The following is a 27386-nucleotide window of genomic DNA, read 5'->3' as shown; positions in this document are numbered from 1 at the left end:
AAAACATATAAACTATGAATTCAATCTTTCGTTCAAATTGTCTATGTTTTTACACTCCAGAGCGAAGCTTGGTCACAGTATACATACAGTATGGAAACTTGGCTAGCACCCTGACGCTAAAATCCGCCATCTTGTTAGGAAGCGCCGCATTGTAATAGTATTGATGGTAGGTTCGGATCACTTTAATGATCCGGATCAATTGATCTCGTTCACTGCCACGAGCCAATCAGAAGACCAGGATTGGAACTTCCCAAGGTTACGTGACGTGTTTAGTATTGGCGTCATGTAAAAAGCATTGGTTAGATAGGCAATTGATTATTAGTTTCCATTCTGTACCTATTCTGTGGCTTGGTCCCCCGACATTAACCATATAAATACAGAAATTGCTCGCTTAATATGATAGTATTGGCAATTTCAAAACATTTCATGATTCAAATAACATATTTAATGATGAGTATATGGAGAAAAGCAAGAGTATTATATCACAGTATTATTTATATCATATTTGCAGTAGGCCTACCCAGTTCTGTTGAATCATAAACTTCAACACTAGATAAGAGATAAGCTCCACCATAGAGAAACTATAGCGTAAGTCGATGTCGCATGATATAGGGCGTTTATGTCGCAACTTTTACTGTTATCTCAAGCCGATTACTGTCGATTATTGTCGTTTTTTACTGTTTTGATCGGGTAAGAGTGTATGAACGGCCAGTAGCGGCTCGTGATCTTCTAGCTTGGGGGTTCAACCTCATGATGTATTGGAGAGAAAGGTCAAGAGGATATAGAGTATTGAGCATAATCAAGTGTAAAGGTGATCAATAATAATTTTAAGGAATTACACCACAAAGATTGAGCATATTTTCTACAAATATAAATTTTTTGTCCTGTTCATATTTTTCTTGTTTGATTTTTACTTCGGGAGTTGGTCACCATTATGTTTTATTTTACACCTACCCTCAATATCAATATTGTTTGTATTTAACAAATACTGAACCTTATTCATATTTCTTCATCAAAATGCTGTTACGGTAACACAATAAATTATATTCACACTCTCACTAAAAGAAAATGGACACACTCGAAATACTCACGAAACACACTAGAAATTACTATATTCTTCTACACGCAAAAACAATTTATGCAACAAAAAATGCAGTGAAATCTATCACAACTGTATACAGTATAATATACCCGAAATCATATCGTATAACCTCAAAACTGTCACGCTTTCTACTTCTTGTTTACCGCTTTTTTACTGTTTACTGCCACCAAATTTGAATTTATTGGTTATGTTCAAGATGGCACTGCTGCTGAATCCGTATCACGAATATTCACGATTCATTCCGAGGTTTACGGAATGCTTCACTTGCCTCGGCTAGGTTCGGCTACTCTCGGATGAACTCGTGCAAAATTGGTTCAGACAGGATTGTGAACCAAATCCGTGCTAGCAAACCGATTCCCCTCCTCCGTTCCACTACCACACCCAGCCCTGTTTTTGGGTTCACATCGGGGAATGAACACTGCTTTCCACCTCCACGCGTCTCGTCATCCCATTCGGTGCTGTATCAAGCAAGCCACTCCGGGATCTCAGGCACCGGCAGCAAAACATCAACGTTAAGTTTACGTAGATGAAAAATGTTGTGATGTAATTTAATGAGAATAAAATAAAAATATAATTATTTGAGTTGCAAATTCATCATTGTATAGGAAGTTGATTCAATTCTGGGGGTTCAATGAACCATTGAACACATAGGACGAGCCGCCACTGTGAACGGCACAATATAAGAGACCACCAGCGTCATAAAGCTTCACGGGAAAGAACTACGTGGACTATCAGCTTGAGATAACAGTAAAAGTTGCGACATAAACGCTCTATACCATGGGATATCTACTAATGCTATTGTTACTTTCCTTGCCCTATTACCATAGGTAAGGAAAGTATTGCTTTCCGAAAAAAATTAAGGTACCCCAATTTCTAAATTTCTATACGTTTCAAGGTCCCCTGAGTCCAAAAAAATGGTTTTTGGGTATTGGTGTGTGTGTGTGTGTGTGTGTGTGTGTGGTGTGTGTGTGTGTGTGTGTGTGTGTGTGGTGTGTGTGTGTGTGGTGTGTGTGTGTGTATGTACGTCTGTGTACACGATATCTCATCTCCCAATAACGGAATGATTTGAAATTTGGAACTTAAGGTCCTTACACTATAAGGATCCGACACGAATAATTTCAATCAAATGCAATTCAAGATGGCGGCTAAAATGGCGAAAATGTTGTCAAAAAAAGGGTTTTTCGCGAATTTCTCAAAAATTACTTCAATGATTTTGTTCAAATTTATACCTCAAAAAGTAATTGATAAGCTCTATCAACTGCCACAAGTCCCATATCTGTAAAAATTTTAGGAGCTCCGCCCCATCTATGGTAATTTTGATTTTAGATTTCCAACTATCAGATCTCAGATATAATTTGAACGAGAAATTAATATTGGAAAAGATTGATCATGAAAATCTCTACAATTAATGTTCAGTAACATTTTCACCTAAAATTGAAAATAAGATTGAAATTAGAGAAAATGTGATTATTCAATTGCAAACTGTTGGCAACTGTTGATTCTTCGCCTTATTCATCTCCAGTCTCCTCCTTCTTCTTCTTCTTCTTCTTCTTCTTCTTCTTCTTCTTCTTCTTCTCCTTCTTCTTCTTCTTCTTCTTCCTCTTCTTCTCCTTTTTCTTCTCCTTTTTCTTCACCTTCTTTTCTCCTGTCTTCTTATTCTCCTTCTTCTTCTTATTCTTGTTGTTGTTCTTCTTCTTCTTCTTCCCCTTCTTCTTCTTCTTCCTATTCTTGTTCTTCTTTTTCTTCGTCTCCTGTCTTCTTCTACTTCTACTTCTTCTTCTTCTTCTTCTTCTTCTTCTTCTCCTCTCTTCTACTTCCCCTTCTTCTTGTTCATCTTATTCTTCTCCAGTCTCTTTCTTCTTCTTCTTCTTCTTCTCCTTCTTCTACTTCTCCTTCTTCTTCTTGTTTTTCTTATTCTTCTCCAGTCTCCTTCTTCTTCTTCTTTTTCTTCTGCTTCTTCTTCTTTAGAGCACAAAATATCAAGATACTCTTGTTATGTTTTCGCAGAGAGAGAGAGAGAGAGAGAGAGAGAGAGAGAGCTTTTCTCCTGTCTTCTTATTCTTCTTCTTCTTCTTCTTCTTCTTCTTCTTCTTCTTCTTCTTCTTCTTCTTCTTCTTCAGAGCACAGAATATCAAGATACTCTTGTTATCTTTTCACAGAGTGGTGCTGTGCAATTCGTCTTGGTCAAATCTGAATTCATTCTGAATCATGATGGATTCACGGGGTCGTTGAAATCTGGAGATAAAACTTACAAGAACCTCAATAATATCGGAGTTTATCAGCTGAATAAGGAAAGTTACGCACGGTTCAATTTTGTGATGCTGGAAGGTCAAAGCCATTTCGCTATCTTTGATGATACCAAGTTCTATGGACTCAGAGGAAATCACTACCACGAAAGCCAATATGGTGAGTCATATTGAGTTAGCTAGATGAAAGATATTGGGCCATATGAATAAAGTTGAACATTTGCTTCATTTTCTATGAATAAACGTGAGCAAAACCTCATCGAAAAAATAGTTTGAGCATTTGCTCAAAATTAAAAGCTTTTGCTCAAAATTGTATGAATAAACTAGAGCATTTGCTCAACTTTTGAGGCAAATGCTTCAAAAAAGGTGAGTCTAGAGCAGCTTATCACCTTTTGCTCATAGTAAAATGGCTCAACTAATTCGTATGAGGAAGAGGAAACTATACCAGATACGATCACAACCAATAGTTGAGAACTATAAAACTCTTTCTAGATTCAACCATGATATATCACCATTATCCCTACAAAAGAATAAATACAAAAGATAACTGATATAAAGATAGATAGTTGGTTAGATAGATAGATAGATAGATAGATAGATAGATAGATAGATAGATAGATAGATAGATAGATAGATAGATAGATAGATAGATAGATAGATAGATAGATAGATATCTAGATAGATAGATAGATAGATAGATAGATAGATAGATAGATATTACGTCTGGTTAGCCTCAACGGCGTCAGACAAGTTAAAGTGCTAGCAAAAGCGAGACACCATTAATTTTTCATGAAATTTATATCTAGTATATAATTACTATTTGTCTTTGACTCTATGACAGTAATCAAAATAGTCCTTCAGACTTTAAAAGTACTCCTCCTTAAGAAATAATTTCAAACTTCGTTCAAACTCTTTTATTGTTAATATTTCCCGCAACCGAATTCGTAGTACTTGGTAAATCTTTCTACCAATATAACTGGGTTTTTCTTCATACAAAGTCAATCTATGATAATCCGAGAAGGTACTCTCATGCCGTGTATTATATTCATGCGTCTTGTTAATAGTCTGTAGTGAACACCTTCTAATAATTATATATACACATTTCCAAAATATAGAGACAGGGAACAGTGAGAATCTCCATTTCAATAAAATAGTCCCTACAATGTGTTTGTGGATGCAACCTCAACATAGTGCGCAATGCTTTCTTTTGACAAATGAAAATTTGCTGAAGGTTACTCTTTCTAGCTCCCCATAGGGCCACTGAATATTTGAAATGTGACTCCACCAAGCAATGATAGACCGACTTCAATAGAGGCTTATTTTAATCTACTTAAATTCCTTAAGACAAAAATTCCACTCGCTATTTTACTTTCAATCTTATCCAATTGTTCCCCCCAACCCAGCCCTTCCACCAGTTTCACTCCTAAGAAGTCCACTGAGCTCTTGATTACCAATTCCGACTCTCCAATGAATAATTTAGGTGTTTCATTGTGTCTTAACCTCCTACTCTGATGGGTTTGTAGACACATATAATTTGTTTTCGAGGCATTCAACATCAATTTATTATTTGCAAAATATTGGCACAGACTATTCATCTTAACATAGGATTCGATTTCCAATTTTCTCAAGTCTTGGCTCCTTGTCACCAGAGTCGTATCATCTGCAAAAACATACAGATTCTCAATGGGAACCGACCCTGCAACATCATTCACAAAGATCAAGAACAACAAGGGGTCCAGAATAGAACCCTGAGGGACCCCAGAAACAATTAATGTAGGCTTTGATCGTGTGAATTCTATTTTATTTTTAGTTTCATGTTGAATCTCTGTGACTTGATACCTGTTTGTCATATACGAATCCATCCATTTCAATGCAGAGCCCCCATAGCCATCACAAAATAGGAAATAGGCATTCAACAAGATGAGAGTGTAGACGATTATAAGAAGGGTATTGATATTATAAGAATATGCTGAATATTATTATAGAAGTTAAATTTTTTCACGCTATTATTTCCAAATTCTAAACTCAACTAACCTAAAACTCTATTCATAAATAGAAAACAGAGCAGACGACGCAAACACAAGCTGTGCCCCCTACTTGCATATTTAGCGCTTCCGTGAGCTATAAAAGCAAAGGAAGGCTACAAAAGCCAAGCAGCTGATAAGAAATCTTTAAAATACGTGAGCATTTGCTCCAGAGTTCAGGAGCATAAGGTAAGAGTATAAGGTAAAGCTTATTCATATAGAAATGAGCAAATACTTTTGCTTCTACCTTCTGTTCATGAGCAAAACCTTATGCTCCATTCTCTTGCTCATGAGCATTTGCTCTGGTTTTATTCATATGGGCCATCAAGTTGCGTACAGATTTAGGCGCAATTCACTTTCAATCAGCTGATGCCAAGCTTTTTATATCTGTATTTTACCGTTTCTGTAAAAATACAGATATAATCAGCTGATGAAAAGTGAATTGCTCATTTTCGCGGCGCGTATATCTGGGGATACCTTGAGGAGTAATCAGAATGTTGGAGTTAGCTGCCTAAGTCGAGCTATTCGCTAACTCCTGCCATAGAGAATCAATAGCGTAAGTAGATATCTCATGGTTTAGGGCATCTATGTCGCAACTTTTACTGTTATCTCAAGCCGATTACTGTTGATTATTGTTGATTTTTACTGTTTTGCCTGGGTAAGAGTGTATGAACGGCACAATATGAGAGACTACCAGCGTCATAAAGCTTCACAGGAAAGAACTACGTTGTCTATCGGCTTGAGATAACAGTAAAAGTTGCGACATAAACGCCCTATACCATGGGATATCTACGTATGCTATTGTTTCTCTATGCTCCTGCTATTTGATAAGTCTGTGTTAACTTATTGCTGTATAGTAGTACGTTGGAAAAAAATTAGCAGACGAGATAGCAGATAGCGCAGGTATGAGTCCGCTAACTCTAGCTAACTCTGTTAAAACGGCGGCCATATTTGTTTTGATCATATTTGGTACGGTAGCAAAAGTGAGGTTATAAACTTTGAGTTACACAGATTATCCGCTTGGAGTTTTTTTGCAGTTAGATTAATATAGCAAGGTCTATAAATACAGGTCTTGACACAATCCCGTGATGCATTGCAAAATCGCCATTTTATGGGGTTCTAGTTCACCAATTTTCAAATTTATCAGCTGTTATCATTATAGATTGAACAGCATGATGCGTTATTTTGTTATATTGTTCAAGGAATATTGCTTGGCTGTGAAATAAATTCTTCCCACAGAATAATAATGTTTAGATTCCAACTAGGAACTGAATTGTTGATTTTTAGATTGGGAACTTTAAACTCTTTTTGAGGTTTGCCTTTTGTCCCAATGCCTTCCCGTTTCAAATTTGATCAGTTAATGAGGAATATTCGTAAGCTAGTATTTTGAATAACATGAAATAAAAAAAAAATCTTTTTTTTAGTATAGTGATATGAAGTTTGTAATAATTCTAACATGAAACATATATTTCATATATCGATCAAATGTCTGGTTGAGGTATTGAATTTAGTTGGTTTAATGACTACTCTACATGCTTCCTCATCTGAGCTTAGAACTTCTAACCTATTTCAAATGTACGTTTTTAAAATAGAGATACTTCCCATGTTATTTAAATGGAGTCACTTTCCCTCCCTAGGGAGTTTTTCTGTTTTTTAGTACCAATAGCGAAAAAGTGACACTTTAGTATTATGTTCCAGGAACACTTTAGAAAGTAGGTGGAGGGAAAATTATTTTATTTGCCGTTTTTATTAAAATGTAGGTGGAGGAATAATGTTGTGTACATCACGAGTAAAAAATGTTTTTTCTCCCTCAGGAAAATTGTTGCCCTCGGCTTCGCCTCAGACTTCAAACTTTTCCCTCAGGGAGAAAAAACAGTGCTTTCCACTCTAGATATACCACTAGTTCTGTGAACAGTAGACCTCGCGCAGTTATAAACAGCAGCTTCATCTTATACTGTCTATCAGAGTAAATCCTGTCTGTATGTCATGTCGGCGAAATATCAGTGTGAAAACGGCTAATGGCTGTCGGGGTTGGTGTATCAAAAATGCTAACATCAAAAGCTAATCTCCTTCAAGACATACCGGCAACAGGACAGCCCAAGTTCAAAGCAGAGAAAGTTCGAGAGACAATACTATGTTATTTTAGTTATTAATTGCATGCGTTATTGTACGCAATCAATAGTTCATTTATTTATTTATTCACAATGGAGACAACGGGTTTTCCCAAATATGTCTCCTTAACAATAAAAATTGTGAAGATACAAAAAAAAAGAAAAATAATACGAAATTATGCAATAATAAATAATAAAAACAACGAAAATACCATCTAATTCAAAAATGAAAAATACAAAGATTCAAAATACTTATGAAAAAATTAAAAATAAAACAAATTGAGAATTCAAAATTCCAAAACTTATAAAAATTAAAGAATATAATAACAAACAATGAACAAAAATTTTATCAATAGAATAAATAGCATTTATAACTGAAAGACGTCCCAAACCATATGCACATCCACACTGATACACCAACTATTTATTTGATCAGATCATGCTTACACAAGATTTAATTATCATTTAACGCTTTCCGGAATTTAGCGCGAGAAAACCAGAAAACATGTAGGCGCCCAGACAAGCTGTTATAATTTTTTTGCATCCTATTTAATAGTGCATAAAAATTGCATTCAATGAGGCATGCAATTTATAGTCTACACAGCTGCTGATTTTTTTACCAAGTCACATTAAGATATTGAATTGCATGCGTCATGGCATGCGATTTCTAATCCACTCGACAGTTGATTTATGATGAATAATTCTATAGTCAGGTTTTTACTCTAATATTGTCGTATGAAGGAGGCTTCTTTTCTCTTCTATATCATCCTTGAAATGCAAAATTTTCAAAAACCTTGTATATACGTCGACGCGGAATTTAAAAAGGAACATACCTGTCAAATTTCATGAAAATCTATTACCGCGTTTCGCCGTAAATGCGCAACATATAAACATTCAAACATTAAGACAAATACCAAACAGTCGACTTGGATCTTAGACCTCACTTCGCTCAGTCAACAAATAACTTATAAAAGGGTACTGAGATTGATATTTCTATTCACAAGTTGCTCTTGTTATGTTTTGACAGAGGGAGAGCTAATATTCACAGCCGACTCGCAGCCAAAGAAGAGTGGAACATTCACTCTTGTGGCCAGCCAGGATGAAATCGCCTTGTAAGTGAATCATCCACAATAGTAACTATTCATCTGTTGAAAATAGTAATTAATTCGAAAAATATTGTATGTTTTTTCCTTATGACGTACCCCCCACTAGGAAATACTGGAATTAAATGTTTCTAACGGGTGATTCTCATAGAAAATAACCCTCGTGAGATGATTTCAGCCAAAATTTGTGTTTATTTGTTAGGAAGGCCTTGAGAAAAAATTTCAATTAGTAGTATTTAGTAGTGTAATAAGTATGAAATTATTCTTAGTATTATTAGTGAAAAAGTAGTATTCAAGGTCTTGAAGAAGTAGTATAATCAAAAATTTGTATTTTGCCTGTACGACATGATTTTCTATTTTTGGGTGTATACCCCTCCCCACCACTAAATTGAAAAATTCCAAAGGAATCCTGTTCATAATGAATTGTTCTTTCACGTGATGTGTGGTTCCTTATCTTTACTAGAAAAATATCCAAGTTGTATAGGGTAGAAGTGGTAGGTTTGCATAATTTTGAAAACCCCTTAAAAAATACCAATTTTTTGAAAATTCGTAGCTCCGGAACCAAAAATGGTAGAATCCTGCGCGACCACTTAATTCATAGGAAATTTTATTGTCTTTAATTTTGTCACGAATTATTTTTCTTGAGAAAATCAAGGTTTACGAGATAAAATGAGAAAATTGAACAAAATTCAAAATTTTGAGGGTTTTTGGGGATTTTGAGGGTGAAGCCGCCCTCTGGCATGTCAGCAAATTTCAGGTTCGAATTCAGCGCCCCAAAATACATATAGAAACTTCGTTAAAAATTCTTTCGGGGCTGTTTCCTGAAAAACGACCATTTAACTGGACTTGATAGTTGAAAATAGTTATTAATTCGAATAATATTGTATGTTTTTGTACTTTCAAGATCAAGAGCAATGAAAATTTCACCCTCTACATTGAAGCTGCTATAACAATGGAAGGAAAACTTGGAATAGTGAAATAATACAGTGGCGGCTGGTGATTGAAAATACCAGGGGTTGCTGTTTTTCAATCTATATTCTATATATATATAAATACATAAGAGCGAAATGACACTCACTCACTGACTGACTGACTGACTCACTCACTCGCAGAACTAAAAATCTACCGGACCACAAACGGTCAAATTTGTTAGGTATGTTCAGTTGGCCCTTTAGAGGCGCACTAAGAAATCTTCTGGCGATATTTTAACCATAAGGATGGTTTTTAAGGGTTTAAAGTTCGTCTTTTAGCATGTATAATCTTCTTATTCCAATATCTCAAAATTATTTTTGAAATGTCCATACCATATGTTAATATAGAACTATAATTTAGAGAGAGTACTCTTCGAAACAGTTTTTCTGGTAACTAACTAAAAATATTTGTCAGGTTGGCATCAAGTTGAGTTGACTTTGTTAGGTTGGCACCAAGTAGAAGATTGAAATGCATTTATCCAGGACCTAAATACGAATTTATCCAGTACCTCCTAAATGTTTAGGAGGTCCTGATTTATCGCGGAAGAATTTATTGGGTACTGCTACTTCAATCAGAACTATTCCTGGGAATATCATATTACTAGCCGTCAGGCTCGCTTTGCTCGCCATATCCGTTTAGCCAGACGTGTAGTCTGGACCCACGACTGAATCGTCCTAACATATGATAAAAATATGACATAACATTTCAAATTTGGTAGGTGTGCTCAGTTGGCCCTTTAGAGGCGTGATAAGAACGGATTTGGAAAAATTTCCAGAGTTAGGCCCAAAATCTGTTTTTTTTAGCGTTTTCTCAGCTTTATTGAGAACAAATAAACCGAAAATGTTCAAATTTACTACAGAAGCTCAGCTGGAGTGCAATAATGTTGTGTTAGAAGGAATTTGAAATAACGCCAAAGATACGCCCAAAATCCTCGTTTTCCAGCGTTTTTTTGCGCTTTCTCAGCTTTATCGAGAACAAATGAACAGAAAATGTTCAAATTTACTACAGAAGCTCAGCTGGGGTGAAATAATGTTGAATTAGAAGGAATTTGAAATGATGCCAAAGATACGCCCAAAATTAGCGTCTTCCAGCGTTTTTTTTTGCGCTTTCTCAGCTTTATCGAGAACAAATGAACAAAAAATGTTCAAATTCACTACAGAAGCTCAGCTGGAGTGCAATAATGTTGTGTTAGAAGGAATTTGAAATAACAATAATAAAATTAGCGTTTTCTCAGCTTTTCTGCATTTCCTCACCTTTTCTGCGTTTCCTCACCTTTTTCAATAATTGATGGTTATATATTTTTAAAGAAATTCAGTAAACAGGTTTAGCTGAGGTGGAAGAATCTTGTTCGCCAAAGATACGCCAATATAGTAACAGGTGATTTTCGAGATCAAATTGACATAATACGTTCAAATTCGGTACAGAGGTTCCGCTGAGGTCTACATGCAGGCGAGCGAAGCGAGCCCGCTGATCTCATTTTTGAACGATCCAGTCGGGGTTCCAGGGGGCGGAGCCCCCTGACTAGACGGATATGGCGAGCGAAGCAAGCCTGACGTCTAGTAATATTCATATTAATAATATTTTTGCTTCCACTCTCATATATTGGGAGCAATGCATTGTTCCGACATAACTAACTATTCCAAAATGAAACTTGCTAAATTCTCTACACTTTTTGTCCAGTTAAATTTTGTGCTATCCCCAACAATTCCCGAGATATTCGCTCTTGAAGGTGTGCAATTATTAAATAACAGATTTTTTCCCATTTTTTGCTCTTTCATGGCTTATAACCATCCAACAATGCATTACGGTATATGAATTGAAGCTTATTGTAGGTTTGTAGAGCGATAAATTATTTTTTCGCCACACTGCATAGAAAGCAGCTGTTTTCCAGTCCCTACGTGGATCTGAAAGACATTGTTTGCAGACGACTCTCATCTGACGTCAGAACAGGTTTCTTTCCGGCCTAAGCCAGAAAGAGTACCCTTTGCAGCCGCTAACATCGAACTGAGAAAGGTGATCAAAAAACTTTTCATAATTTGTGTTCATTATTCAATAATTAAAACATTCATAATAATATCATCTCATTGTCATTTGAAAGAATAAAAAAGTATAAACTAAACCTCCCACATAATTGAACATCATCTTTTAGGTTATTTAGTATTTGTGTTCATTATTCAATAATTAAAACATTCATAATAATATCATCTTATTGTCATTTGAAAGGATAAAAAGTATAAACTCAACCTCCCACATGATTGAACATCATCTTTTAGGTTATTTAGACAAATCAGAATAAAAAATAAAAATACTTTGACAATTTCCTGATATTCAGATTACCTCAGATTTGCTAGAGCTATCACCTTCCACTTCTGCTTTTGGAAGCGCTTAGTAAACAACTATTTTCATATATCTTATATATATTGTTTATTTTTGTGTGTGGCGAAAAATAGCGTTTGCATCACGAGCAAAAATGTTTTTCTGGCTCTCAATCTTTTCTAGTCCTCGGCCTACGGCCTCGGACTTGAAAACCGATTTCGAGCCGGAAAAATTTCATTTTCTGCTCTAGGTGCAAAATATACTATTAAATCGATGTATTATTCCACAATAGTCCAGTCAATATAGACATAAAAAAGGGGGTCTTCCGTGTGCTTGCAATTTATATTGTAGTTTTGATTTTTTAATATATTATTTGGGTAGGTACATAAGAGTACAAATATGAATATAGAAATTTGCCATTTTTTGTATATTGGAATATGGGCTAAAGTACACTCAACAATAAATTTACAAATTTTTAACCGAATTTGACTTATGATGCATGATTTTGGACCGCCTTGACGAGCTGAGAAGAATGGAGTACGATGAAATCTGAGCATTGTTTCAAAAGTTATAAGTGTTTGAAATTTTGATCCCTGAGGTGTCCTAAACCCTTTGCGCTCGAAAGTCCAGTAGTACTGGCCGTGTAAAGATTGCAGACAGCTTGTGTCTCTCTTGCCGTGATTTGGCTTTGGCGCTCGAAAGGCCAGTACAGCTGGACACTCTACTTTCATTGTTAGCTTGGCCGCCATACTTGTTTGTATCCCCACTAGCTCGTATTTATATTTAGATGACTTTTGTGTTATGTGCATGCTCAAAACAAATCAATGAATAAATATCAATGGACAGTTAAAAACATAATTTTCATTCAGCCTCACTAAAACTGCAATAAACATACTTTTGCATAATAAAAATTTCATATAGTAATTTGTAACACAGATAACTATATAAACAGTTACAAAGTAGGACTTTCGAGTCATGTTACACCCAGATGAAAACTTTTTCTCGTTTATCTTAGTCTTTGAGTTTTTTTGCTGAATGGTACTTCTCAAAACAAACACAAATATGCAGTCCAGGATTGCTAGTACAAGTTTTGCAGTAAATAAAAAGCATCCATTTCTTCAACTTCTTGTAATTGTTCGAATGCACTCACTTCCTCATTTGTTCCATCTTCTGTTTCTTCATTAGACTCTATTTCGTGATCACTGTATTCTTTACAATTGTCTTCTAAATCTTCTATGAAAATCTTGTAAATTGTCTTCTTAATCTTTTATAATTGTCTTCTTCATTTTGTATCAAATTCTCAAATTCTTCACCTATATTTGAAGCAATGTCACTGTTGTGAATTGAACCACTATCCCCATCAATTTCAGAATCATAAAACAATATTTGTCCCATATAATATTAGGCCTATAAAACTTCAAAATAACTGTCCAAAAACAACACTATGGTCACATATTTATACTATTTACACAATAATAACATTTTACAACATAAAACAGTACAATAAACACTGCAATATCACCAAATACACTGATGTGACCTCAAATAACCTCACTTTATGAACTGTGTTTGCAACGGAATTCGATAAAACCACGAGCTCTTTTCGTGCTCGAGTTGGCCGATAGGTTTCAGTACTCACCACATATAATAATGCAAACATAATTCTAGATAATGATGTGTTTGTTCCATGGCCAGTGGTACTGGACATTCGAGCAATAGACGAATTCAGTCTTGGTCAGTACAGCTGGCCATTCGAGCTGTGACGACATTATAGCAAAATCAAATACGACCTGGCGCGGAAATGGCAGCGGCCAGCGGTCCTGGCCATTCGAGCAATGAGGACAAACTATAAACAGTGCTTTCGAGCGCAAAGGGTTTTAAGCGCGCCTCTCCACTAGGAAATACTGGAATGAAGTGCATATAACGGGTGATTCTCATAGCACATAATCGCATGAACTCATGTCATTGTGCGAAATATCAATGTGAGGACAATGTAGATGGTGATGATGGTTGAAGCTGAAAATTAGGTGTTTTTCACAATACAAGGAGCATTGCTGTCAGATGTACCTGGAAATCTATATGAGATAGAGCGCTCTACCTGATTTCAGATGGTGGAGCAGAAGAATACGCACAGAGGGATTTTGAATTATATACATCTGAACGGTGACAATCGGAAGATATTGTTGATCAAATACTAAAATTCATCAAAATTGATTTTTTCCTTCAATTTCACTTATTTTTGAAAAATCATAACTCAGTACTCATTGTAGATAGAGAGTTCTGAATGATCTCATTCTATTCAGAATTTTATAATCTACAAAAAAGGCGTGAGAAAATATTTCTGTCCGATCACGAGATTTGGCAGAAATAGCTGAAAACTGGAAAATGAGCCAAATTTTCCAAGGAAAATTGACGTCCAAATTTGGTAGGTATGTTCAGTTGGCCCTTCAGAGGCGCACTAAGAAATATTTTGGCAATATTTTAACTCTAAGGGTGGTTTTTGAGGGTTTGAAGTTCGTCTTTCAGCATATATATTCTTCTTATTCTCTTAATCATATATTGAAAAATGTCAATTAATAAAATATAATTTTATTCAAAGAATAAAAGATCGAAAGCAGCTCTCGTTTCTCGTTCTCAGTATACTGCTCACCCATAACCACCAACTTATGCTGACTTATGCAGATTTTTCTCATAGGCCTAACTGGATAATCTAACTTATAACAGTGGAATATATGAAGGACTGTACTCACCAATAATTTCAGTTCGTAGCACTTCTTTCAGCTTGGGACCAGCTTGGCGAATATTCTTTCACTAACAGGATTTCTTTCATTCAGCATCTCATTGGTTGAATGTACTATGGCATCGACTCTTAGAGTTGTTATGTTTCCTTCCCTGCAAAGTGAATATTGGTAATAAAACACCAAAAACAGAATAAGCCTGATTTCATTCAAAAGTAAATTGAAGCTAAGAAACTAACAATTTTGAATTGTATGAATCAGAATTTCTGTAATAGAACCAAGCGATCAATCTCAGTAGATATTTTAATTCACAATATTATGCAAGATGACATTTAATTATAATTATTCAATTAAACTGGATACATTTATTTATTCATTTAGGTTAGCACGAATGATCGGAAAAGAAAAAAAAGGCAACAGGCTATTGCACAAAACTTCTTCAGTTTTCTAATTTACCCAGTTTGAAATGATTGTCCAAATAGCATATAGTCCAGTCAAATGGTCGTTTTTCAGGAAACAGCCCCTAAAGAATTTTTCTTGACGGTTCTATATGTTTCGGTCTACGATGAATGGTTCAACTGTCTATTACCAGAACGTTAGAGGTCTGAGGACAAAGACTCACATCTTTTCGAGGTCAATTGCTGCATCGAATTATGATGTGATATTGTTGACTGAAACGTGGCTTAACTCTGGCTTCTCCAGCAGTGAACTCTTTGATCGGAGATATGTTGTTTATAGAAGAGATCGTGGAAATAGTGATTCTTGTCGGGGTGGTGGTCTTATTATAGCGGTTCGGAAAAATATCCAGTCTGATGAGTGTGTTGGTATCAACTTATTGCTCACTGATGGGAGATTTGAGAGCTTAATGATTAGAGTTATGTCGCAGGAGGGCCCTGTCTATCTTAACCTTGTGTATTTCTACATTTCTGCAAATGCTAATGATTATGACATCTATTGTGATTGCCTGGAAAGTCAATGTCATTCAGTTAAAGAGAGGTTGTTTATTGTGGGTGACTTCAACTTACCTGAGATCTCTGATAACAATTTTGAGCTCAGGTCAGGTTCGGTGGCCGCTAGAAGACTTGGTGAACTCTCTAGTTTTTATAACTTGCATCTTTTCAATTGTGTTCAAAATGCCAACAATCGTACTCTCGATCTGATTCTATGTAGCCTGCCCGTTGTGGAGGTCGCCCATGACCCTGTGCCCTTGGTACCTGAGGATCGAGATCACCATCCTGCTTTGTGCATGGAACTGATTATTGATTCTCCTAGGGAGTCACGTTTGCAATCCGGAACGCGTTCTATTTTTGATTTCAGAAGGGCTGACTATTTATCACTTTATGTGATGTTGCGAGATGTAGATTGGAGTGGTTTGTATCTGCTGAGCAATGTTGATGATGCTGTCAACTTTTTCTATGGTGAGATATTCAGGTGTTTTGAGGCCACTATACCTAGGAAGACACTAACAAATGAAACATCCAAATACCCCTCATGGTTTACTGCAGAGATTATTCAAAAGCTCAAAAGAAAGAATAGGTGCGCTCGAAAGAAGAATTACTCCAGTTTCCATAACAATCAATATGTCGCCTTACGTAGAGAACTGAAAATTTTAATTTCAACAGCTTATAAGAGTTATGTTGATAGAGTCCAGTCCAATGTCAGTCACGATTCCAAAGAATTCTGGAAATTTATTAATAATAAGCGAGGCTCGGGAGACCTTTGTGAGACCATGCTTTTCAAAGATGAAGAGTTTACTGGCTCGGAAATTCCTTCTGGTTTTGCAAAGTTTTTCAAGTCTGTCTATACCCCAATTACGGCTTGTTACAAGATGGATGAGGACAATGGACTTTATGGTGAGGGCTCCAATAGTGCTCTGAATATTTCTTCAGTATCTGAGGATGACATACGTCAAGCAATCAAGAGCCTCAAGCCGAGAGTAGCTCCGGGTCCTGATGGTATACCAGCTTTCATTATCAAGGGTTGCAGCGAGCTCTTGGTGGCCCCCCTCAAGTATCTGCTTGATTTATCTCTTTGTAAGGGTGTTTTCCCCAGTGAATGGAAAATCTCCAAGATTATCCCTATTTTCAAATCTGGGAAAAGGACTCTAATAGAGAATTATCGTCCAATCTGTTTACTTTCTGTATTTTCTAAGATATTTGAAAAGATACTATATAATAAGATGTTTTGGCATGTAACTCCTATGATTTCTGACTGTCAACATGGTTTTTTAAGGGGTAGGTCTGTGCTGACTAATCTTCTCGAATTTACAATGTTTGTTTCGAGTGTGTTGGACTCAGGTGGAGAGGTTGATGTGGTTTATACCGACTTTGCAAAGGCATTCGATCGAGTAAGCCATAGTGTGTTGCTGTATCGCCTCTCTAGTCTTGGCTTCAGTGATTCTCTGGTCAATTTGTTCAGATCATATTTACTCCACAGGCCAAATATAGTGACTGTCAAGGGGATGGATTCCCCCCATTACTACAGCACCTCTGGGGTTCCTCAGGGAAGTAACTTAGGACCGCTCCTTTTCTTGCTGGTAATCAATGAACTTCCACTTCAGTTGTCATCTAAGTGTCTGATTTTTGCTGATGACATGAAGATATTCCGAGAGGTTGGTAGCCAGGATGATAGCTGTCAATTACAGTTGGATATTGATCGCATAGTTGCATGGTGTCATGCTAATAGCTTGGAAATTAATGTTTCTAAATGTAAGTGTATCACCTACTCTAGAAAACGATGTCCTTCTGCTTACACGTACAGGATTGGTGAAGCGGTTCTTAACAGAGTCAACACTTGCAAGGACCTGGGAATCATATTTGATAGTTCACTTACTTTCTCCTCTCACATTGAATTTGTGTCTCCCAAGGCTAACAGATTACTGGGGTTTGTCCTGAGAAATGCAGCTGACTTCAGCAATGTTGTCTACTTCGGCAATACTGAGTGTCTATTATGCCTTGGTAAGAAGCACTTTGGAGTATGGATCCATGGTTTGGAGTCCTCACTCAGACCAAAACATTCGGGTCATTGAAAGGGTACAGAACAAGCTGATGAGGTTCTTATACTTCAGAAGGTTTGGTGGATCGTGTCCCCTGGGGTTCCCGACTCAGCGATTGAGGGATCTTTTCCTGTTGGAGTCTCTACGTCAGCGTCGAGATAAAACATCTGTCTTGTTTGTTTGGGCATTGTTGGATGGTGCTGTAAATTCTCCTACCTTGCTTGCAATGCTGAATATCAGTGTTCCAGCATTCAATAGGCGGAATGCTAACTTGTTTGCGGCTCCAAGGTGCAGAACGGTGCACCATTTTTTCTCACCTTTCATAAGAGTGCAGAGATTGATGAACAAATTGAGTTTGAATGTTCAGCTTGCTGGGTCAGAGAGAGAGGTGAGGAGTGGGTTGCTGAGGTCAATCCCTCGTGGATGGTTGGAGTTTGATTGGAGAAAGTCTTCTGTGACAGTGATCTCTTTGCTTTTTACTACTCCTTAAGTTGTGTGTTTAATTATTTCCTCTTACTATTTTTTCTCTCTCTTCCTAGAATGACTTCTGTTTAATCATAGAGACTTTTTTTTCATTTCATTTCATTTTCATATTTTCATTTTATTATTTGCTGTGTTTATTTTTTCTGCTATCAAAAATTGTGTTTAAATTTTCTGTTATGTATATTTTTCAGAAAGACTTTTCGTAAAAATTTCATAAACTTTTCATTTCTTTCAATATTTTTGTATTAAATATTCATTTTTAAATTGTTCCACTTGCATTATGTGTTAAGAGAGCAATTATGGGATATTATCCTTGTGCTCTCATATGTATCTCAAATAAATTATTATTATTATTAATTATTATATGTATTTTGGGGCGCTGAATTCGAATCTGGAATTTGCTGACACGCCTGAGGGCGGCTCCACCCTTAAAACCCCCACATGAGCTCACATGAAAGAGGAGATTCTGTTCTTCAAATCAAGACCAAGTTCAATTTTTTATCATTTCGGGTTACCGAGATACACCGTTTTGAATATAGAAATTGGCCGTTTTTCTGTGTATTTGAATATGGGCTAAAATACACTAGAAGGAAAATTTTATATTTTTTTTAATCAAATTTCAGTTATGATATATGATTTTGAACCGCCTTGACGAGCTGAGAAGAATGAGCTGTAGTACGAGGAGATCTGATCACTCTGTCAAAAGTTATAATTGTTTAAAGTTTTGATCCTTGACATATCCTTATGACGTACCCCCCCCCCTTTAGGAAATACTGAAATAAAATATTTCTAACCGGTGATTCTCATGGAAAATAACCCTCGTGAGATGATTTCAGCCAAAATATGTATTTTTTGTTAGGAAGTCCTTGAAAAGGTATTATAATGAGAAATTTGAATTTGGGTGTAGGACATGATTTTCTATTTTTGGGTGTATTCCCCCTCCCCACACTACTAAATTAGAAAATTCCTAAGGAATCCTGTTCAGAATTAATTGTTCTTCCACGTGATGTGGGGATTTTCATCTATACTAGAAAAATATCCAAGTTGTATAGGGTAGAAGTGATAGGTTTGCATAATTTTGAAAACCCCTTGAAAAATACCCCTTTTTTAAATTCGTGGCTCCGGAACCAAAAATGGTAGAATCCTGCACGACCACTCAATTCATTGGAAATTTTATCATCTTCAAATTTGACGATAATGATTTTTCTTGAAAAATTTCAAGGATATTACCTATGGTAATAGGGCAAGGAGAGTAAAAAGGCTATACCATATGTTAATGTAGAACTATAATCTAGTGAGAGTATCTCTTCGTTGTTAACTGGTAACTAAATTGATAATTTTGTCAGGTTGGCATTAAGTTGAGTTGACTTTGTTAGGTTGGCACCAAGTTGAAGATTGAAATGCATTTATCGTGGAAAAATTGATTGGGCACTGCTACTTCAATCAGACTATTCCTGGGAATATTATATTACTAGCTGTCAGGCTCGCTTCGCTCGCCATATCCGTTTAGCCAGACGTTTAGTCTGGACACCTGACTGGATCGTCCTAACATATGATAAAAATGCTCAAATGAAAAATGCAGGCGAGCGAAGCGTGCCTGCTGATCTTATTCTTGGACGATCCACTTGAAATTTAGCGGCCGGAAAGGGTACTCTAAAGGGTCAGACAAATGTCGTCTGCAAACAATGTCTTTCAGATCTATGTAGGGACTGGAAAACAGCTGCTTTCTGTGCAGTGTGGCGAAAACTAATTTTTCGCCCCACTTGGATGTAATAAGCTGGTTTTCGTGCGTCATATGGAGGCCGAAAGTGATTGTTTTCTGACCAGGCCGGTAAAATTTTTACGGCCCTAGGGCTGTAAAATAACCTTGAAGTCATCTGATTCTGATTTGATGTGAACGTGTTTACAAAATAGTTTATGAAACGGAATCAGTTTATGCTTCTAGAATTGAATAAAGTATTTTGCATTAAGATACTATCATTCTATTTGGATAAATGGAATACAAATAAGATATTATAAACTATTCAAATTCCATTTTCAGAGTATAATAGAATCTAACCTCAAACCTGCGTTTCATTGTACTGCGTTTGAACGTTTATCACGAAACCTGGTGGATAATTTTGGAACTACTTGGGCAATATCCATGGTGCTGAACGTTTTTACAAATAGTTTATGTAACGGAATCAGTTTATGCTTTTAGAATTGAATAAAGTATTCTGCAATAATATACTATAATTTTATTTGGATGAATGAAATACAGTTAAGATATAAATATTTAAAAACTATTCAAATTCGATTTTCAGAGTAGGATAGAACGTTTAACCTAAACTTCCGAAGTCGATGTCAACAAGCATTGTCGATGTTGACATTCAGATTGGCCAAATTTCAAGTGTGCAAAAACAGCTGATCAAAAACTTTTCATTATTTGTGTTTATTATTCAATAATCAAAACATTTATTATAATATCATCTGATTGTCATTTGAAGGAATAAAAAAGTATAAAATCAACCTCCCACCTAATTATTGAACATAATATTTTAGGTTATTTAGACAAATCAGAATAAAAAATAAAAATACTTGGACAGTTTCCTGATATTCAGATAACCTCAGATTTGCTAGAGCTATGACCTTCCAGTTTTGCTTTTGGGAGTGCCTAATAAACAATTATTCTCATATATGTGTATTGTTTCATTTTTCTGTGTGGCGAAAAATAGCGTAAGCACCATGGGCAAAAATGTTTTTCCGGCTCTCAATCTTTTCTAGTCCTCGGCCTACGGCCTCGGACTTGAAACCCGATTTCGAGTCGGAAAAGTCTCGTTTTCGGCCCTAGGTGCGAAATATACTATTCTGACTCCAGCCATTTACAGTCTAGGACTTAGCTTAATCCCGAGCTCGGAAACCGGCCGTTAATAATTGAATCCGTGACCAGATTTCCAATTCACAAAATAATATTTCAAAAATTGAATGGGTTTTTATGTCATGTATGACACAATCCAACCTAACCTAACAATTGAAAATCAATGATAAAAAAAATGCATGACTACACAGCCTTCTCGATTTGTGCATCCTGATGAACATTGGATTTTTGTTGCTGTTGAAACAGGAATGTGGTTCCCATCACCAGAGACATTGAGTACCGAGCGTATCAGGACTGGACATATAACTCAGTATTGGATGAGTCTGGCACAGTATCACTGCAAATTGGCAACAAATGGAAGAAAGTCATTTTTAGCAGTCATGATGTGAAAACGTAAGGCAAATGAACTCATTTAAAATTTTCCGATTTATCAGTTATTTCAGAAATACTACTGCTGAAGTCTTCTTCTTCTTCTTCTTCTTCTTCTTCTCTTCTTCTTCTTCTTCTTCTTCTTCTTCTTCTTCTTCTTCTTCTTCTTCTTCTTCTTCTTCTTCTTCTTCTTCTTCTTCTTCTTCTTCTCTTCTTCTCCTCCTTCTTCTCTTCTTCTTCTTCTTCTTCTTCTTCTTCTTCTTCTTCTTCTTCTTTTCTTCTTCTTCTTCTTATTCATTGTTTTATTTATTCGTTGTATTTTAGTTATTCATTGTTTTCTGTTCGCTCATAATAAATTGGTAGATATGTAATAAATGACTACAATTTTAGCTAAACTATTTCAGACTGTCAGAATTGGTTGATGGGGAACCATCAATGTCGCTCATAGGGAATCCTGACAGTTCCAAGTGAATTTCATCAATTGATCAATGAAGTGAATTACATTATTAATATGTTTTTACAGATGTAGGAAGAGGGAGACCATTGATGAAGGAAGATTTGCTGCTTCATTTCGAACAAAAATAAAGAATCTGATTCAGGAGCCTGGTCAAGACGGAGTATTTACAAACGAATAGTGATGACACACCGGATTTGACCATTGACTGTAACACCGTGATAAAAGGGAGAGATAAATTTAAATACCTTGGATTTACCATCATGAAAAATGGTGATACAGACGAGGAGATGAAGATTAGGTTGGCCCAAACCAGGAGTTGTATTCGACAGTTGCACCCAATCATATGGAGTAAGGATATTCATAGGAAAAATAAACATAGAATATTCAATGCAATCGTCAGAAGTATAATGACGTATGGGGCAGAGGTTTGGGTGACAAACAAGAGAGCAAGAGATAAGATAAGAGCTGTTGAGATGGATTACTGGAGGAGATGCTGCGGGCTTACCAGAATGGACAGAGTGAGAAACGAGGAGATAAGAAGGAGAATGAAAGTGAAATGGGATATTATAAAGTTGATTGAGGATAAAAGGTTGATGTGGTATGGCCATGCTAGAAGGGCGAGTGCTAGCAAATGGATAGGGATGGTGACTGATTGGAGTCCAATTGGGCGAAGGAAAAGAGGAAGACCTAAAAGATCATGGAGAAATGAGGTGGATGAGGCTATGGAGGCCAGGAATTTAAGGGATGGTGAATGGGAGGATAGGCAAAGATGGAGGTCTCGACTAAAAGAAGGAAGACGGTGAATCACTGTAAAATCCTATTATATATATATATTTTGCATCAAGATACTATCATTCTATTTGGATAAATGAAATACAAATAAGATATTATAAACTATTCAAATTCAATTTTCAGAGTATAATTCTAACCTCAAACTTGCGTTTAATTGTACTGCGTTTGAACGTTTATCACGAAACCTGGTGGATAATTTTGGAACTACTTGAGCAATATCCATGGTGCTGAACGTTTTTACTTTCCTTGCCCTACTACCATAGGTAAGGAAAGTATTGCTTTCCAAAAAAAGTTAAGGTTCCCCAATTTCAAGTTTTCTATACGTTTCAAGGTCCCCCGAGTCCAAAAACATGATTTTTTGGTATTGGTCTGTGTGTGTGTATGTGTGTATGTGTGTGTGTGTGTATGTGTGTGTGTGTGTGTATGTGTGTGAACACGATAACTCCATTCCTAATTAACCGATCGACTTGAAATTTTAAACTTAAGGTCCCGATACCATGAGGACCCGACAATAAGAAATTCAATAAAATTCAATTCAAGATGACGGAAAAAATGGCGGATAATTACTAAAAAACCATGTTTTTCACGTTTTTCTCGAAAATGGCTCTAACGATTCTCTTCAAATTCATATCATGGATAGCTATTTTTAAGCTCTATCAACTAGCATAAGTCTCATTTCTGGGAAAATTTCAGGAGCTCCGTAATATTCTTGAGAAAAATGGCGGATAATGACTAAAAAACCATGTTTTTCACGGTTTTCTCGAAAACGGCTCCAACTATTTTCTTCAAATTCATACCATGGATAGCTATTTTTAAGCCCTATCAACTGGCATAAGTTTCATTTCTGGGAAAATTTCAGGAGCTCCGTAATATTCTTGAGAAAAATGGCGGATAATGACTAAAAATCCATGTTTTTCACCGTTTTCTCGTAAACTGCTCTAACGATTTACTTCAAATTCATACCATGGATAGATATTCATAAGCACTATCAACTGGCATGAGTCTCATTTCTGGGAAAATTCCATGAGCTCCGTAATATTCTTGAGAAAAATGGCGGATAATGACCAAAAACCAGGTTTTTCACGGTTTTCTCGAAAACGGCTCTAAAGATTTTCTTCAAATTCAAGCCATGGGTAGCTATTCATAAGTCCTATCAAATGACATGAGTTTTTTTCCTTGGAAAATTGCAGGAGCTCCGTAATATTCTTGAGAAAAATGGCGGATAATTACTAAAAAACCATGTTTTTCACGATTTTTTCAAAATAACTTGACCGATTTTTTTCAAATTCATACTCTATATAGTTATTTATCAGCTCTATTAACTAGCATGAGTCTCCTTTCTGGGAAACCAATGGGGGGTCCACCCCATCCTTGAGAAATGGACTTTGTAACCTCCTACTCGTGCATGAGGTAGGTAGGTAGAGCAGTTCATAAAAAGAACACATAGTCGAGATATTTCATCTGTAGAACAGCTGTTTTGACGACTTTAAAAAAATGACGACTAAAAAAATCATTGAGTTTCACAATTTACAGAAAGGAAAAAGTACTCTGAAAACAATTATATATACACACATACAAAAGTCTGATCGTAGTTTCGAATATGAGCAAGGAAAGTTGTGTGAGTGTACCACACCAGATTTTTACAAATAGTTTATGTAACGGAGTCAGTTTATGCTTCTAGAATTGAATAAAGTATTCTGCAATAATATACTATAATTTTATTTGGGTGAATGAAATACAGATAAGATATAAATATTTTAAAACTATTCAAATTCGATTTTCAGAGAAGGATAGAACTTTTAACCTGAACTTCCGAAGTCGATGACAACAAGCATTGTTGACGTTGACATTCACATTGGCCAGAATTAAAGTGTGCTAAAACAGCTGATCAAAAACTTTTCATTACTTGTGTTTATTATTCAATAATCAAAACATTTATTATAATATCATCTGATTGTCATTTGAAAGAATAAAAAAGTATAAAATCAACCTCCCACCTAATTATTGAACATAATATTTGAGGTTATTTAGACAAATAAGAATAAAAAATAAAAATACTTGGACAGTTTCCTGATATTCAGATAACCTCAGATTTGCTAGAGCTATGACCTTCAAGTTTTGCTTTTGGGAGTGCCTAATAAACAATTATTCTCATATATGTGTATTGTTTTATTTTTCTGTGTGGCGAAAAATAGCGTAAGCACCATGGGCAAAAATGTTTTTCCGGCTCTCAATCTTTTCTAGTCCTCGGCCTACGGCCTCGGACTTGAAACCCGATTTCGAGCCGGAAAAGTCTCATTTTCGACCCTAGGTGCGAAATATACTATTCTGACTCCAGCCATTTACAGTCTAGGACTTAGCTCAATCCCGAGCTCGGAAACCGGCCGTTAATAATTGAATCCGTGACCAGATTTCCAATTCACAAAATTATATTTCAAAAATTGAATGGGTTTTTATGTCATGTATGACACAATCCAAGCTAACCTAACAATTGAAAATCAATGATAAAAAAAATGCATGACTACACAGCCTTCTCGATTTGTGCATCCTGATGAACATTGGATTTTTGTTGCTGTTGAAACAGGAATGTGGTTCCCATCACCAGAGAAATTGAGTACCGAGCGTATCAGGACTGGACATATAACTCAGTATTGGATGAGTCTGGCACAGTATCACTGCAAATTGGCAACAAATGGAAGAAAGTCATTTTTAGCAGTCATGATGTGAAAACGTAAGGCAAATGAACTCATTTAAAATTTTCCGATTTATCAGTTATTTCAGAAATACTACTGCTGAAGTCTTCTTCTTCTTCTTCTTCTTCTTCTTCTTCTTCTACTTCTTCTTCTTCTTCTCTCTTCTTCTTCTTCTTCTTCTTCTTCTTCTCTTCTTCTTCTCTTCTTCTTCTTCTTCTTCTTCTTCTTCTTCTTCTTCTTCTTCTTCTTCTTCTCTTCTTCTTCTCTCTTCTTCTTCTTCTTCTTCTTCTTCTTCTCTTCTCTTCTTCTTCTTCTTCTTCTTCTTCGTCTTCTTCTTCTTCTTCTTCTTCTTCTTCTTCTTCTTCTTCTTCTTCTTCTTCTTATTCATTGTTTTATTTATTCGTTGTATTTTAGTTATTCATTGTTTTCTGTTCGCTCATAATAAATTGGTAGATATGTAATAAATGACGACAATTTTAGCTAAACTATTTCAGACTGTCAGAATTGGTTGATGGGGAACCATCAATGTCGCTCATAGGGAATCCTGACAGTTCAAGTGAATTTCATCAATTGATCAATGAAGTGAATTACATTATTAATATGTTTTTACAGATGTAGGAAGAGGGAGACCATTGATGAAGGAAGATTTGCTGCTTCATTTCGAACAAAAATAAAGAATCTGATTCAGGAGCCTGGTCAAGAAAAGTTACACAATCAGCAATTATTCGACGAATATTTCGAGATCATCAAGCAGGAGGTCTGGGAGTGTGGGGAACCAGAACTAAAGGTAAGACCATGCAATCATCCTTTCACCTAGAACACACTGTTCTGAGGGGTTGCGTCACAGAATAGGTACAGAATGGAAACCGTCAATAAAACTCCTATCTAACCGCCTTTTTACATGGCACAAATACAAGACACGTCACGTGACCTTAGGAAGTTCCAATCCTGGTCTTCTGATTGGCTCGTGGCAGTGAACGAGATCAATTGATCCGGATCATTAGAGTGATCCGAACCTCCCATCAATACTATTACAATGCGGCGCTTCCTAACAAGATGGCGGGTTTTTGCGCCAGGGTACTAGCCAAGTTTCCATACTGTATGTATACTGTGGTTGCGTGGACTATCCCAAACCACTTCTCCACTTTCCTTGCCCTATTACCGTAGGTAAGGAAAGTATTGCTTTCCGAAAAAAAATCAAGGTACCCCAATTTCTAAATTTCTATACGTTTCAAGGTCCCCCGAGTCCAAAAAAGTGGTTTTTGGGTATTGGTCTGTATGTGTGTGTGTGTGTATGATCTCATCCCCCAATTAATGGAATGACTTGAAATTTGGAACTTGAGGTTCAATGCAATCCAAGATGGCAAAAATGTTGTCAAAAACAGGGTTTTTCGCGATTTTCTCGAAAACGGCTCTAATGATTTTGATCAAATTTATTCCTAAAATAGTCATTGATAAGCTATATCAGAATAGTTATTATCATTACTACTAATAGTTCTGTGAACAGTAGAACTAACGCAGTATTCTCATCCACAAGTACCTGATTGAAAATATAGACCTTATGGAAATACAGGCTTCTCCACACATCTGTGTAACCACTTGTCAGCTGATTTATGATGAATAAGGCTAGTTTCACATTCATTCGGTTCGTTTCGTTTTCGGTTCGTTTCCGGCAAATTCCGATAAGTGTGAATCGGTAGTTCGGTTTGAATTTGGTACCGAATAGAAACCGCATAGAACAGAACGCCCACTTGACTAATAAATTTCATCAGGTTTTAATTCGTTGCTAGCGAGAGGCTACTTTCACACACTTTCGGTTCGGTTCGTTCTGTTTTCGGCAAATTCTGATAAGTGTGAAACGATGATTCAGTTTGAATTCGGTACCAAATAGCAACCGCATAGAAACGAACGCCCACTTGACTCTAATAAATTCCATCAGGTTTCAATTCTTTGCTAGCGAGAGGCTACTTTCACACACTTTCGGTTCGGTTCGTTTTCGGAAAATTCCGATAAGTGTGAAACGATGATTCAGTTTGAATTCGGTACCGAATAGAAACCGCATAGCACCGAACGCTCCCTCGACACGAATATGTTTCATCATTGACCGAGCGAAGTGAGTTCTAAGATT

General features: G+C 36.2%; 1 protein-coding gene across 1 annotated transcript in view; it reads left to right on the top strand.

The window, feature by feature from the left end:
- The window catches only part of LOC111055435, a 324213-nt gene that overhangs the window by 173794 nt on the left and 123033 nt on the right, over positions 1-27386 (top strand). Inside the window, exons 16-19 of the mRNA XM_039435440.1 lie at positions 3262-3508; positions 8511-8595; positions 21194-21340; positions 25871-26045. Coding sequence (XP_039291374.1) covers positions 3262-3508; positions 8511-8595; positions 21194-21340; positions 25871-26045 — 654 coding nt within the window. The remainder of the gene's footprint in view (positions 1-3261; positions 3509-8510; positions 8596-21193; positions 21341-25870; positions 26046-27386) is intronic.

The sequence above is a fragment of the Nilaparvata lugens genome, chromosome 9 (genome assembly GCF_014356525.2).
Source record: "Nilaparvata lugens isolate BPH chromosome 9, ASM1435652v1, whole genome shotgun sequence".
In the NCBI taxonomy this organism is placed as follows: Eukaryota; Metazoa; Arthropoda; class Insecta; order Hemiptera; family Delphacidae; genus Nilaparvata; species Nilaparvata lugens.
This window is presented reverse-complemented; position numbering and strand designations above follow the sequence as displayed.